General features: G+C 35.0%; 2 protein-coding genes across 4 annotated transcripts; one reads left to right on the top strand and one right to left on the bottom strand.

The window, feature by feature from the left end:
* Positions 1–307: 307 nt before the first annotated feature.
* LOC120088472 (protein CHROMATIN REMODELING 35) lies at positions 308–8,326 on the top strand. Of its 2 annotated transcripts, none has more exons than XM_039045807.1 (7): positions 308–712; positions 840–921; positions 2,378–2,919; positions 3,734–3,937; positions 5,285–5,446; positions 6,178–7,922; positions 8,008–8,326. In XM_039045807.1, the coding sequence occupies exons 2-7, from the start codon at positions 873–875 to the stop codon at positions 8,009–8,011; spliced, it is 2,706 nt and encodes a 901-aa protein (XP_038901735.1). In that variant the 5' UTR covers positions 308–712; positions 840–872; the 3' UTR covers positions 8,012–8,326. The 2 variants fall into 2 exon arrangements, with proteins under 2 accessions (XP_038901735.1, XP_038901734.1); XM_039045806.1 differs by having other exon boundaries at positions 311–712; positions 2,378–2,925.
* Positions 8,327–10,848: 2,522 nt separating this feature from the next.
* On the bottom strand, positions 10,849–15,601 carry LOC120088026 (BEL1-like homeodomain protein 7). Of its 2 annotated transcripts, none has more exons than XM_039045052.1 (5): positions 15,102–15,601; positions 13,314–14,290; positions 12,476–12,855; positions 12,337–12,397; positions 10,849–11,896 (listed from the first exon to the last, which is right to left on the bottom strand). In XM_039045052.1, the coding sequence occupies exons 2-5, from the start codon at positions 14,223–14,225 to the stop codon at positions 11,204–11,206; spliced, it is 2,046 nt and encodes a 681-aa protein (XP_038900980.1). In that variant the 5' UTR covers positions 14,226–14,290; positions 15,102–15,601; the 3' UTR covers positions 10,849–11,203. The 2 variants fall into 2 exon arrangements, with proteins under 2 accessions (XP_038900980.1, XP_038900979.1); XM_039045051.1 differs by having other exon boundaries at positions 14,768–15,599.
* Positions 15,602–15,852: the final 251 nt, after the last annotated feature.

Genomic DNA, 15,852 nt, shown 5'->3' with positions numbered 1-15,852 from the left:
ATTTGATTGATGAGATATCTGCTCGGAAGGTTTTAACTGAAGAGTAATAAATAGGGACAAAATGGAAACGGTTAAAACTTGTAAGGGCAAAAAGGTAAGAGAAAAATTATCTCCTTATCATCCCTTTAATATAGTATAGATATAGATATATATCAACAGTATTTTCAAAGTATTTTTGAAATTTTATTTTTTAAATAAAATACTAACTAATGATAGTGTATTTTTGAAACATTTGAGATTTTATAAAATTTAGGAGTGTTTTGTACAAGAAGAGTGGAGGATTAGTCCCCCACCGGATGGGTCGTTTGAGTCGGAAAGATGACGTAATATGGACTGAATCGGCAACGTAGGCGTACTCAAAACCGTCGCTATTTTACACGAATTCGGATTGGTCCACGAAATCAAATCCCCACCTTCGTCAACGCTCGAGCGTGCCCCCCAAAACGCCGCCGTTTTGCTCGCCTCCCTCAGGGCTCAGTCTGAGCAGCAGAGCAGAGCCCTTTGTCCCTTCCATTTCCTTCGTCTCACTCAATACTCTCCTTCTTCTCCTCTCTCTCTCGCAAGAAAGAGCTTCAGCGCGTTGAATGAAAATGTGAGTCAATTTCCCTTTCAATTCGACCCTCAATTGTTGAAATTGGGGTTTTCTAACTCTCTTCTCAGTTTCTTCCCCTGCTCGGATTGATCAAATTTCACACCCTCCCTGTTCTCCCAGGTCAGTTGTTGTTCTATGCACCAACTCCCCGAATTCTCATCGTTTCTTACGTTTCTTTCTATTCTGCCCGTTTTGCTTTCACTTTTATGTAATGTAATCTTCACTTTTTGTTATATGTTTGTTGAAGTGCCTCGGTGTTTTCTGAACTTGGAAACATACCATGGATGCGACCATTGATTTCTCTCCCAATAGCTACGCTACTCCCAATGGTACTCTTTCTCTTCCCTAAACGGGGTTCCCCCCCACCCCACCCCCACCTTGTGGATTGTGTGTATCCGGACTATTTCCACGTTGCTGATCTTGTAGTGTTTTGGTTATAGCTAATGGAATGTTGCATGCTCTTGCTATCTTCGTTTTTTATTACTCTGGTCATGCTGTTTTTGTGCGGATATGACTTTGTTTGGCTGACAGTCATGTGAATATAAGATGGTATTAGTAGCAAAGTTTTATCGATGAACTCAGAAAGTTAGAGAAGGGATATGTATGTGTGTATGTATAGTGTGAAAAATTGTTGAGCTTAAACTATCTGATACTGTTGATCATTTAGCTGTGTCAGAATAGACGGTAGGGTTCTTCAAACAAACAAAATAATAGGGTCTACTATGTTGGTTTCAAGAGAATGAAGTGCTCTTATTTTGTAACTTATATCATTCATGATTTTATAGGCATTTGTTGTTTAAACTATTTTCTGTGTAAAAATAGTCATTTTTTTGTTTTTCTAATATAATATGCTTTGTAATGGATACGGGATATTATATATTGTTTAGGAATGTTTTTCAATTATCAACGAAAGTTAAAGCCGCAATGTTTTAAAACGTTATTCAGGCTTACGCCTTGAGACTTGCCTCGAGGCAAGGCTCTAAGTTTTAGCCTTGAGACTTATGCCTTTGTTGAACCATAAGAGCCTTGCGCCTCTCACAAATGAGTCTTGTGCCTTTGTGAAAGCGCACTGAGGCTTAAGATCTCTATGCCTTGCCTAGTGATTAAAAAACAATAGTGATTTGCCTAATTCTTAAAAAATATTAAGGTCTGAATTGTGACAGTTTGAACAAGGACTATTTTTATTATTGTAACCTTAAGAACGCTGAAAGCAAACATTTATAGTATAAATCAATCCTATTAATGATAATAATGGTAGTAGAGATGATGAAAATGTCCTTTTAGAACTTTTATTAAGTGAAAATTGTGGGGGTGAAGTTTCTTTTTACACTTTTATATGGCTATCATGTTTAGCAGTACCTGGTCATACCAACTTAGGTTTTGTAAACATTTTTAAATCACCATCTGAGGCTTATGCTTTGCCTCTTGAAGAGGAAGAGCCTCAAGGCCGCCTTTAGTCTTTTAAAACATTAGTTAATGGGGAAAAAACTCAGTTTTCTTCTATGATGTTCTATGCTCTCTCCATCTCTTTCTAGCTTTATTTGATACTGGTCATATTTTCTTTCAGCATAGTTGCTTTCATCTAATCTCTTCCTTTTCCTTTCCCCTGATGCAATATTCTTGAATTTAGTTTGTTTGTTATTCATTTTTTGTGATACACACTTGAATTTGGTTTTTCTTTGCTGGGCCCGAATTTGTGACAATTGAAGGCTGTTTGTTTTTATTCTATGAAGTTCATCAAAGTCATATGTTAGATACTGATAATGCAGAATCTATTTTTCCCAGGACTGTATTATGGGAGACGTAAGAGACTAAAATTATCTACCAATGGAAAAGATTTTCCTAGCCCTGCCACCTTCTCTGCCCAAAAATGTGACACACCGAGACAAAACAAAATGAAGAACTCGGAAAAAATAATTGATTACTCAGATCCATTTGCCATTAATAATTTGATCGAGGGTCTGGATTGTGGTCAGTTTGGAAGTGTCACTAAAGAGATAGAATCCCTTGTTTCCCATAAGATGCAAGTTTTAAGTCCTTACATTGCCAAGTATCCTACGCTGTCAAGTATGTTATTTGATCTGGGGAGAAATAAAGAGAGTACAGAAGCAATGAACAATCAAGCTTCCCAGTTGGTTCATGATCTCATTGATTTGGAGGATGATTCTGTCACTGATGTTTGTTCCAACAATGTTGAGAAATCACGATTGCCTATCGTAATAATTGATTCTGATGAGGAAGACAGCAAAGATCAGAGAGTTATACATCCTTTTCAAGAGGTTCTGCTGCCTAGACCACTGGGACAAAGTTTGTTCAAGGACATAGCGGTAGTGGTGAGCTCGTTAGACGTCTATGTTACTGTAGCTGCATTTATGTGAAATTGAATATTTTGATTATTTGATACATCCATGTCTACACTGTTGAAAATAAATAGCCAACATCATATGTAGTAGCTTACCTTTTCTTTTCCTTCTCCTAATCGAACAAGAATATTTAATTTGTGGAAATTGATACGAACAAATAGTCAAGAATGATGTGCAATTACGAGGAAGAATCCATTCACAATGCAGATTTGCAAAAGATTAAATCAGTAGGCTATACCTCCTACTCCAAAAAGAAGTTTAGAGACTGTGCATTGAGTACATCAGCTTACCTTATTCCATGTTGTTGTTTGTAGCCATCTTTTTTATTATTTTTTACTCTTTTATTTTTTTCCTTTTGGCGAAACAAGAAACAATACTTAGTTCCATGCTGTTGAAGTTTCTTACCGAAGTATATGTCAATTTGGTATGATCAAAAGTGAAAGAGGCATGTCAACTCATGTCATTTAGTTAATTCATGTTTTTGGTAAGTATTCTGGATTTAATTCTGAACATGGAAAGAGAACTGATAACATGATGAACTTTCTACACATTTTACAGTCTCAAGTTATACATTGATTAGTCCTATTGATCAATGTCTAAATGTAGTGCTTTATGCAATTACGTTATTGAAGTTTAGAGTTGAAGATAATTTGTATATGTCCTAAGGATGCATTTCTCTTGTGAAGGGTCAGTTCTATATTCTCTCTCTTCTTGTCTCTTCCTTAGCTTTTTTTTTTTTCACTTATCATATCTGTCTAATTTGTAAACTGATTGTTAGGATCACCGAGCTCCCTGGGATCACCGAGCTTATGGGGAGGAAGCAACTCCTATTAGTGAACGTGAAACTATAAGTAAGAAAGACAAAGGTGTTTATGTTGGTGTAGAAGAGGATGGGGATGAGGTCAGCGAACAGGCTAACATTGAAGACGATGGCCTTGGAGATATTTGGAACGATATGCAAATGGCATTAGAATGTGCCAAGGTATTGTTGTTATATATTTGGTCTCATTGACTGCAGTTTCCTTCAGGTCTTGTTTATAATCTGCAATGTATTAAATACTAATTATATAGTTTTTAGGGACCTGGGTTGATATGCTAGTCTGGGTCTTGTTAAATAATGGACTTAAACACCGCAAAAGAATGAAAAATGAAATTTCCTTTTGTTAGTTTCATTACCGTTTGTGTTAAAGATAGTCTGCTAGTGAAGATTAAGATCATCTCCATCTTAGAGTGAAGATATTTATGCATATATGTTTTGAGGCCACTAGACTCTGTTTCCTCATGGTGTTCTATTTCCAAGTTCCTTTGTAGATTTTTCTATTCAAAACTTATGTTTAAATTGGAATGTCTATATTTTTCTTGTGTTATTAGTTGTAATTAATTTATTTTTGTTTCATTATATTTTGAACATTAGTCTTACTTTATTATCAATAAAAAGTCTGGTTTTGTTTTTTTAAAAAATATATGTTTTTAATATGGGAAATGTAAACATTTCATCGATGGTGTGAAATGATTGCAAAAGGTCTTTTTGGAGTGAAATTCAAAAGCAAAGTTAAGTTAATCTGGATGAATGTTATGAAAACAATTATTTTAGGCTCCGTTTGATAATCATTTGGTTTTTAGTTTTTAGTTTTTGAAAATTAAGCCTAAATACACATCTTCTACCTCTAAATTGCTTACTTTATTATCTATTTTTCACCCATGTTTTAAAAAATCAAGCCAACATTTGAAAATTAAAAAAGGTAGTTTTTAAAAAAATTATTTTTGTTTTTGAAATTTGGTTACAAATTCAACTCTTGTACTTAAAGATGCAAATCCCTGGAAGAAAATGAAAGGAAATAAGCTTTATTTTTAAAAACCAAAAACCAAAAATGAAATGGTTACTAAACGAGGCTTTATAAATTTGGATCATAAGAAATCAGAGGGACTTTTCATGACAAAGCTCTAAAGTGGATTGAGAGATTGGATGTTAGTTATGTAACTAAATATAAAGCTATTTGTCTTCTTCGTTTAGCAATTATTGCCAATAATTCCTTAAATTACGCTGGTCATAATTGAGAAGGGCTTTTCTGTAAGATTTTTTTTTTCCTGCTCTGTAATTATCAGTTTGATGGGATCTCTGTATATTCTTGTATATTGAACATTGTTGTAGCTCACCAATGCAGGGAAAACTTAGTACTTGTTTAAAGAAAAAATCCTAATTATATGTATGGGTTGATGTAGAATTTTACACCTTTATTTCCTTTATTGTCATGGTCCTTTTATTAGTAAGTAATAACTTAACTTCTTGCTATTGAAGTTTAATTCTTGCAATCTTAACTTCTCCTAGGACTTGGATGCCACTGTAGATTCATCACCTAACCAGCAAACTGCAGATGCTGTGGACTGTGATCATTCTTTTCTCTTGAAGGATGATCTTGGTTATGTCTGTCGCATTTGTGGGGTTATTGACAGAGGAATTGAGACCATTTTTGAGTTTCAGTACAACAAGGTTTGTCTCTGTTGTCATTTTATGTAACTTCTAGCTTTGCATATTACTTTGCTTACATTGAGCGGTGGTTAAACAGCTGAGTGGGTTTAGCTCGCTCCTCATATACTTGAGATAGGATATGTAATTCAAGGTTCTCAGTTGAGGATATCTTGATTTCTTATCAAAATTAGCAGGTTTGCAACATGGCATCTTAATTGTGTGAAATCCAAGTTTTCCTGCTTTGTTCTATGAAAAACCTCCACATGCCGAAAAAGAGCAGAATATTTTAAAATTGTGGCCCATAAGCCCATGGGTAGTAGTTTTTGTATGTGCCCTATGGATGGCGTTTTTATTTGTTAATTTGTCTCAACTATGATATCTGTGGATATATACGTGGACAAAGCCTTTTCTGAGTTTATACTTGTAAATAGCAAGCATGAACGAGACTCATATGTTCCAACAAAAATCACAAACCACATCTTCCACCCCCTTTGTGTGATTTGCGATCAAAAGCTAGCCCTTGTTATTATTATTATTCAATATTAAATCTTAAATTTTTCTGATTGTTATAGAGCATCCTTATTAAATCCCTCAGCATCCTTATTAAATCCCTCTGTTTGAGAATTTGGATCGACGGACTAGTTATTTGAATTAATATGATTTAAAAAAATCGTTTGTGATTTTCATTGTTATCATCTCTATCATCTTCTGTGAACTTAATCATGCAATGATTTGTATTTTTTTTTCCTCAGGGTAAGAGGAGCACAAGAACATACGTTTCTGAATCTCGCAACAAAGATTCAGGCAATATTGTTGGAGTTCAAATTTCAGAAGACGATTTGACTGTAACTGAAATTTCTGCACACCCTAGGCATATGAAACAAATGAAACCTCATCAAATTGAGGGTTTCAATTTCCTTATAAGCAACTTGGTAAGTGATAATCCAGGAGGCTGCATTTTGGCCCACGCTCCCGGATCTGGGAAAACATTTATGATAATCAGTTTCATGCAGAGTTTTTTAGCTAAGTATCCACAGGCTAGACCATTGGTTGTGCTTCCCAAAGGAATCTTGGCCACATGGAAAAAGGAGTTTCAAATTTGGCAAGTGGAAGATATTCCACTCTATGATTTCTATTCCGTTAAAGCAGATAATAGGGCTCAACAGCTGACAGTACTGAATCAGTGGGTCGAGCACAAAAGTATTCTGTTCTTAGGATACAAACAATTTTCCACAATCGTCTGTGACGTTGAGACCAGTGCTGCATCAACTGCATGTCAAAATATATTGCTCCAGGTTCCTACCATTCTTATCCTAGATGAGGGGCATACACCAAGAAATGAGAACACTGATACTTTGCAAACTCTTGCCAAAGTCAGAACTCCACGAAAAGTGGTTCTTTCAGGAACCCTATATCAAAATCATGTTAAAGAGGTATTCAATATAGTGAATCTTGTTAGACCGAAGTTCATGAGATCAGAAACTTCTCGACCTATTATCAAACGCATCATGTCGAGAGTAGATATACCTGGTGTAAGGAAGCAGTTCAAAGCAGGTGTGGATGCTGCCTTTTATGATCTGGTGGAACATACGCTTCAGAAAGATACAGATTTTAGGAGGAAAGTGAGTGTCATCCATGATTTACGTGAGATGACAAGCAAGATTCTGCATTATTATAAAGGAGATTTTCTTGATGAGCTCCCTGGACTGGTTGACTTCACTGTGGTGCTAAATCTCACTTCTAAGCAGAAGCATGAAGGTGAAAAAGTAAAAAAGTTTAACAGGAAGTTCAAAATAAGCTCTGCTGGTAGTGCTGTTTATTTGCATCCAAAGTTGAATGTTTTCTCTGTTAATGCTGCTGTAACGGATGATAAAATAGATGAGGTCATTGATAAAATGGATGTTAGAGATGGAGTGAAGACAAAATTCTTTCTTAATATGCTGAATTTGTGCGCTACTACTGGGGAGAAGCTGCTGGTTTTCAGCCAATACCTTCTTCCTTTGAAATTCATGGAGAGATTGGTTGTTCAGAAGAAGGGTTGGAGTCCAGGAAGAGAAACCTTTATGATATCTGGTGAAACAACTCCTGAGCAACGGGAATGGTCGATGGAACGTTTCAACACCTCACCCGATGCCCGAGTCTTCTTTGGCTCCATTAAGGCTTGTGGAGAGGGTATATCTTTGGTAGGGGCATCACGTATCATCATCTTGGATGTTCATCTCAATCCATCAGTGACTCGCCAGGCAATTGGCCGTGCATTCCGTCCTGGTCAAACAAAGAAAGTCTTTGCATATAGATTGGTGGCTGCTGATTCACCTGAAGAGGGAGATCACAGTACTTGTTTCAAGAAGGAACTGATTGCAAAGATGTGGTTTGAGTGGAACGAGTATTGCGGCTATCATGACTTTGAAGTGGAGACTGTCGACGTGAAACAGTGTGGAGATAATTTTCTAGAAACCCCACTTCTAGGACAAGATGTCAAAGTTCTGTACAGAAGGTCAGTTCGCTCTTTATTGTCCTCAGTTGAGCTACTTTCATTCCACAATCATTTTTCTTGACATTGTCGTCTTTACTGTTTCCAGGTAGAAGACCCTGCAATATAATTGTACAGATGAGGCAGAGGGAATTATTATCTATCTTTGTCTCATCAAAACTCTTCATAAGATCATTTTGCTCCTATAACCTGTTCATGGATTTTTTTTCTTTCTTTTTTGTAAAGAGCATAGGCAGATAGCCAAATGGTGTTAGTTGACTTTCTTTCTTGACTTGTATAGTGACTACTGCCTTTTGCCTGGATATTGTTCACAGTAAATGGAGTTTGTGACACTCAGCTAACTCCTACAGACCACTGATCAAAGTTTTTTGGTAACAAAGTTTTGGTACAGTTAATTTTGAGTACAATTTCCCTTTTATGCTACCTATCTTAATAATTTTGAATCAGGGAGCTACAGGTTACACTTGGATAAGAAATCCATCTTAGATGTGGGATTATGGAGCTAAGAATGAAGTACTTATGAACTGAATGCAGGACTTCCAATTTGAAGGAGACAAAGGTAAACTCTAAACTCATTATGCAATAATGTTTGTTAAATATTAACCAAAGTTGTCTGCTTATGTTCGTCATTTCCTTCATTATTGATGGAGTTGTAGTTGTTAGATGATATAATATTAAATTTACCTTCACTCATAAGCTTAAGCTTTTGGGTCAATCGATGTGTTTAAAATTTATCCTCACCTATAAGTTTAAGCATTTGCATCAATTGGTGATTTAATAGTGGATGTAAGTTAAATATGAAAAACTGGATGGAACCGACAAATACTGTGTGTTTGGAATAGCTCGTGGACGAAATGCTTTTTAGAAGTACCTAAGGAAAAATTAATAACTTAATAGTTTCGTGAATCATGATCAATTTTTTTCAATGAAGTTTTTTTTTTTTTTTTTTTTTTTTTTTTTTTTTTGTAATTTTAATTCTTTGTTGTCATGGACTATTTCAGATCTATTTTGATGAGGGGAAATAATTTTTATTTTTTGGGTAAAATTTGTTTTTCTTGTAGGTGATTGCGTTTCTATTATTATTCAATTTTTGGTCATTTTGTTCCTATTTCGGCTGTTTTGATAAGAGTTTTTAAATTATCATTCTTTTGAAATCAAATTTTTGTTGGTTAGTTGGGGTTTGTTGAAAAATACATCGTGTTTCCCTTTATTTTCTCATTTTTCATCTTTTATATAAATTGGTTCGTTATCATTATTTGGATTGTTTTCAAAGGTAGGAAAATAAACTAAAATATTTACCTATATAGAAAATTTTCATTGTCTATCCTGCTATTTGTGTCTATTGAGTGTCATGATAGACACATATAGCAGTTTATGTAGTTTATCATAGATAAATTGTGATATTTTGCTATTATTTATAAATATTTTTAATAGTTGTCATTTAAAATAATCTTTCTTATTATTTTTAATTTTTTTTCTATTTTATAGTAAACAAAAGTCATGGTCTGAGAGACTCTTTCTCAGAAAAAGAAAATTCAACTCTTTTTAATTTTATTTATTTATTATTTTGAGTCCATTAAATTCTCCTCAGTTTATCTTCTTCTATAATTAATATAGATTTTATTTGTTTTTAGTTGTTTTCCTTGTTATCTTGGATTAATTAGATGAAATAAATATTGTCTAAAATGAAGATAAATTTTATATATTTATTTACCCTTTATTTTGTTTATACTATTTCTTTTCTATATTTTATTTTTCTAAATTCACATCATTTAAAAGTACTATTTAATAGATAATTATATGATTAACTTTTATTAGATTTTCCAATGATTTAATCTCAAATTGTATAAACATTTTAATTTTCAACAAACTATCAATAATCGTGACAATGTGACGTGTTTTCTAATTAAAAATATTATATTATTTGTGATTATCACTAAAAGTTTTTCAATTTGAATGGTAACTTTATTTTTACTTGGTCAGACTCAACCTTTGACCTCACGAAGATAAAAAGCGTCTCATGGAACCAATACTTGATTTTGAAAAGTTGAAAAAAAAAAAGATTTTTTTCTTTTTGTGGTACTTGTTTTGATGTTCTTTTTAGGGTTCTATTTTTTTTGTATTTATAACATTGTAAACTGTTCTCTCCAAAGAACCATTCAAAGAACAAACCAACAACAATATTATATTTTATTTTGAAAATTATCCTTAGTACAATTAAAAGATTCATGTTTACTTTCTTCTTTATTTATTTATAATTTTCTTTAAATAATTTTTAAATTATATATTGATGTAATATTTACAATCATTACTCGAAGTCCTGCGCATGTTTAATAATGACTCTACATTCTTTTCCTAAACTTCATGCTCAAAGATAGAGTTAACTCCCATCCCAACGTTGAAATGTCATATATTAGTCTTGTACTTTGTTTTATACTTTCAGATGTTTAAATTTAGTCTTCAATCAATAAATCCTGACGCCAGTATCTAAAACTAGTTTACTCTCTATTTGCATTTATACAAATTTTTGGAAAGAAATTCAAATTATGTTTTTCACAAAAGAAAATAATAATAATAATTATTTTACTAAATTTAATAATAATAACTCGAGGACTCAAACAAACAAATAATAATAACGCCATTTCCATTTTCATTTTCATTTTTTTTAATAATGTAATGGTTATATTTAAGCCAACATAAACATGGCGAGATGAGAGGTTTCAAATCTTCGAATCCCCATCTAACTGATTCCATGATTAATGGTTATTTAACTGAATCATTAACTTGAGGACTCAATTAGGGTGTTTGTAGAAGACTAAAATATAGGTAAAAGTATATAGATCAAGACATCTAAACTAATAAAGCATGGAGAGAGAAAATAGAAGGTAGAGTTACACTTTATGCAATCAAATCGCCTCCTTGAAGTAGGTTTATTCATCTAAAATAACGTCACATTTATTCAAGAGCTCATAATTTCTGTGGAAACCAAAGTTTTAACACTAATTGAATCATATGCAGACAACCACCCAGACAAGAAAAATATAACTAACCTTCCAATCAACTACATGATATATTACAAATATGTTTTTTGCTGTTTCCATATATATATATATCACATATGGAGGACAAAAAATCATTCTTATATCATCTTGCAAGCAAGGAAATGCTATAAGGAACAACCTATTGTTCTAATGCAGAAAAACCCCACGTTCCTTTGCTCCTCCCAGTGGTGTACATATCATCCAGTATATGATGTAGATCACCAATCTTGTACAGTTGCAGTTTTACACAACAAAATCATGATAAAGATGGGAAGGACCAAACCTCGGTTGCGGATTCCCACTATTTACGCATTCAAAATGCACCGTTTCCCCGAGAGAAGACGCTGCGGCATTGTACATATCATCTCCTCTCATGGCTGCAAAACCATGATGTGTCCCTGTAGGCATAGGTATGCCACCACCCTCACAATGCTGCAAACCCAGCGTAAGCGATACCCCGCCAACCGTCCCAAACCTTCCCAATTCAGACATGTGATAGGCAGCAGCGGCAGCCATAAACCTGTCACTCTCTCCCTGAGAGTGGACAATTGCATCAGGAAAGAAACTCGAGTTATTTACATTAGGCCTTAACTCCTCATCTGGCTTTACCAGCTCGTTTCGGGCTTCAATGTGAGCACCATTTTGGAAACTAGCTAATCTGTTGGAACCTGAATTTCCGAGATTAGAGACTTGATCAGATTTTAAGTCAATAATATCTCCAGCGCTACATCTTTCGGTGGCTGTTGAGCTTGCACTTTGTTGCAGATCCTCCTCTTTATCATCCTCAAAGGTCTTGTTATCTCCTTTTCCTGCCTTGCCAGCATTTTCAGATGATGATATAGAGTCCATATCGACACTCCCTATTTCTTCCTTGTACATCTCCTCTACCATAGGTTTCCAAAGACGTACACGCGCATTGATAAACCAATTAGAGACCTGCACAAGCCCACAGACGACACCAAATATAAAATAAGAACACATGTATGTACAACAAATGCAGTAATATAAAAGAAAGATATGAAATGATGACCAAAAGCAAGGTGATTGGCAAATTGGCTTACCATGACTGGCCTGAACATATCGTATTGTAAGAACTAGTAGTTTAGTTTAATAATAAAAGAAAATGTAAAAGACTATTTTGGAACTATGCAGCCTACACAACGTGAAGCTACTTCCAGCAGGCAGATCTTTTCAGACATGTCCTTTTCCAAAAATATCATACAAATTGATTCAAGATATCATCCATGATCAACAATCTTTCTAGAGCAACGGTTGTTTTTCTCTTTATAATACCACATTCAACAATCAATTCACCACCTAGCCAATTCAAACAATACAAAAAGGGGGGGAAAAAAGGTTAAGCTTTTGAGTTTTACCTGACTTCTAGTCAAGCCTGTCTGCCTTGCCAGCATGATCTTATCGGAATCCTTTGGATACCTGGAAATTTAGTATTTGGTTTAATTTTGATGCAACAGAGAGAATGTAAAGTGAAGTATACTAGTGTTAGAGATTTACGGATGAAGGAAATGCTCGAACAGCCAAGCACGGAGAATTGAAACAGAGTTCTCAGGCAGCCCCCTTTGAGGCCTCCAAGCATGCTGCTGTATCATACCAAGTTGCTGAAGAGCTCTCTGTTGCCTTAACTGCTGGTCCACATACCGGAGACGAGTGATTCCAACTCCTTTGTCATTTCCAGAATTCTCATGCTCTCCTAGGCTTTTACGGGTAGCTCTAACATGACCAGCTATTGCATCTCGCAAGCACCGAAAATGACGGGATATAGTCTGGAGTGCAAGTGCAGTATATGGCTTAGATGCCCCACATCCGGCTATCACATCAAACGATGACACCACAATCTGCATCTGATGATAATATTGATTGTACCTTCTATCAACCTACAAGACAAGATGACCATTTGACCTTAAGCTAGTACTTTGGAAAGGACAAAGTATCGAATTTAACTGCTTGGTATTAGGAAACCAATTCAGCTGTCGCAAAGCCTTAGCAAGCTGAGAAAGTGTACACAAACGTCAAACATATTCAATGTTACATTTCCTAAAACGGGCACCGGTATTGCCAATGGGAGACTGCAGTTAATAAACTCTTGCTGCTCTTCAAAATTAGGACAGTATCATAAATTCATTTGCATTTTTCAAGGTTAGCAACTTCCTTTTCACTTCTCAGAGAGTGAATGAAAACAGATTCAAAAGTTGATATCCATCTAATTCCACGGCCACATAGTATGGAATACATATTTTTATCCATGTTAATCCAACTATGAAATGTTGAGGCTTGAATCATTTAATAGTCTAGTTCACATCAAAATAAATATCAATATTAAATAGTATATTACCTCATCCAACATGTATAAAAGCTTTGTCAACTTGTTCTGCAAATCTTGCTTTTCGGCATGTGAGAGCTCACATGTTGAATTGCTCCCTGTTTCTTGAGGGTTTGAAGATGCTCCGCTTACAGTTAGCATCGAACTGTCATTCTTGGTTCCTGCATCACCATTCTTTGCACTTCTAGTTTCATGCTCATGTGAACTCTGGTTTCTCTCGTTATTGGGTCGCTTCAAAGCTTTCCTGACATTAACAACTTCATCAAGCAGTTGTTGAGCTGCCTTGAGGTACTTTGAATTGGGCATAGTTCTTGCAATACTAGACATGCTGTATTGAGATAATTCACCCTTAGCCAATTCTTGAAAATTAGGTGGCAAATTAGCTCCATTTCTCAATTGTTCGTCTCTAGAAGCGCCATTTCTGCAGCCATCCTCACCTGAATTAGTAGGATTAGGACTCAGGAATGAAGTTAAACCCATATCCGAATTTCTGTAGGGGATTGAAGGAATTTGGATTGCAGATGGGATTTGTGTACTGAGAGTAAGGGATAACCCCTGACCCTGCAAATTCTGCCCACCATGAAGAACATTGGTAGGGCCACGCATCGAGTTCGTGCCAAGCATTTCACTTCGGTCCTCTCTCCATGTATTGAAATCATGCTCAGCAATTTGCGAACCACCAAGATTCGATAAAAACTCTTGCTGCTGTTGGGCAGTTCCCGCTGCTCCAACAGACGTTATCTGGCCACAACCATTTTGTGCCTGCGAAGGCAATGAATCCATGTATGTCCCAGAATTTACATGCATCATCATATTCCGTGGAAGAATTGTTGTTTCTTCATACGAACCCAGCAAAGATCCCCTTGAATAGAGGATGGGTGTAGTGTCCCTTTCGTTATTTGAACTAGAGTAGTAAGTTGCCATAGATTTTTCCTCTCAATTCAGAACTTTTCGGATTCTACCTTGACGAAATAAAGTGGTGTTGTCACCTAACATAATTTTCAGTCACCAATTAATCAAAAGTTCGATTGAATGTCAACAAACAAACAAAAACTCAAACCCAAGATGGCAAATTCTGAGGGTTTTCAATTCCATACTCCTTCACAAGCTTCCTACCGATGATTAATGAAATTAAAATTAAAACAAACATCAAAACCATAGATTCTCCAGTTACTTGATATACAGCCAAATTCACACAACCACATTAAGAGCAATCAATTCGCAACAAAAACCATCAATCAGAAATTTCCCCCAAACCCCACAAAAAGAAGAAGAAGAAATAGGAGAAACCATCAACATAAAGCTACTCATAACCTGCATGCAGAACTGATCAGCTGAAGAAATCAAGCAGAGTGTACTTTCTTAGCATATGCAGAGACAAGAATTAAATATTTTAAGTTCATAGTTGAATAAACAAATTAAAAAAAGTGACTAAGCATAAGTATATAGTTTAAGATAAAAATTACCCTGAAATCCGCGACGGTTGTGGTTGTCGGAGGGAACAAAAAAGCTCGAAAACAACACCCGATCGGCGGAGCCCAAAAATCCCAAAGTAAAATCCCAAATACCAACACAACATCAAATCTCACTTTTCATAGAAATTTCTCCAAACCCCAGAAAGATAAAACACAACAACAAACAAACTCTACATAATAAAAACACAACAAATCAATGGATCTCAAAGAAAGAAAAAGGGGGGGAAAACCCAGAAGAATCCACAGAACACAGAGAAAGAAAGGGAGAAAAAAACTCTAATGGAGTTGGGATTTTTGAAGACAATCTAAAAATTTAAAACCATACAATTCTTATCTATAATTTGCATCAATTCCCACGTGAGAGTAACACCCATTTCTTTTTCTTCTTTGATTTTTCTTTCTTTCTTTCTTTCTCTCTCTCTAAATGATGACTTTAAATTCCTCTTTATTTCTCCTTCTCTTCTTTTTCTTCCACCCCCCAAAGGAAAAGAGACCTCTCTTTTCGTGGCTATGGCTGCTTTTATTCACTAATTTTGAAGAAACCCAGTTGAAAAGAAATCAAATGCCTCACTCTTCTTCTTCTTCTTCTTCTTCTTCTTCTTCTTCTTGGTGTGTTTGGTTAAGAAGCTTAATCTCTAACTACCAGTTGGTGGACCTACAGCTTCTTCTTCTTTCTTCTTTCTTCTTTCTTCTTTCTTCTTCTTCTTTCTTCTTCTTCTTAAACCTCAAAAAACCCTTTTCTCTCTCTAAACCCTATATTTTCTCTCTCATCCCATGAGCATGGAAGGTCTGGTTATTTGCTGCAACACATCCTCCTCCTCCTCCATACCCATAAATTAATTAATTAATTTTCTTTTTCTTTTTCTTTTTCTTTTTCTTTTCTTTATTGTTAATTTATTTATTATTATTTTTTTTGTATGTTTCTTTATATTTTATTTTATTTTGGAGAGGGAAAGATTTTAATTTGTTCAAAGTAATAGTTGGTTTGGTGCTCGTATCACTGTATTTGTCATTTTGTTCCAACTATTCTTGTGTTTTTTGTTTGCATTTGTGGTCCTACTTTTTTAATCTATTTA

Source organism: Benincasa hispida, chromosome 10 (assembly GCF_009727055.1).
Source record: "Benincasa hispida cultivar B227 chromosome 10, ASM972705v1, whole genome shotgun sequence".
Taxonomy (NCBI): domain Eukaryota; kingdom Viridiplantae; phylum Streptophyta; class Magnoliopsida; order Cucurbitales; family Cucurbitaceae; genus Benincasa; species Benincasa hispida.
Note: the sequence above shows the minus strand (reverse complement) of the source record. Positions and strands in the feature narration are given on the sequence as shown.

Coding starts and splice junctions, on each gene's coding strand:
- LOC120088472 (XM_039045806.1), top strand. CDS start 873: ATGGATGCGACCATTGATTTCTCTCCCAATAGCTACGCTACTCCCAAT. Junction 922..2,377: donor TAGCTACGCTACTCCCAATG/GTACTCTTTCTC, acceptor TATTTTTCCCAG/GACTGTATTATGGGAGACGT. Junction 2,926..3,733: donor TCAAGGACATAGCGGTAGTG/GTGAGCTCGTTA, acceptor ACTGATTGTTAG/GATCACCGAGCTCCCTGGGA.
- LOC120088026 (XM_039045052.1), bottom strand. CDS start 14,225: ATGGCAACTTACTACTCTAGTTCAAATAACGAAAGGGACACTACACCC. Junction 12,856..13,313: donor TTTTATACATGTTGGATGAG/GTAATATACTAT, acceptor CTTGTCTTGTAG/GTTGATAGAAGGTACAATCA. Junction 12,398..12,475: donor TTCGAGCATTTCCTTCATCC/GTAAATCTCTAA, acceptor CTAAATTTCCAG/GTATCCAAAGGATTCCGATA.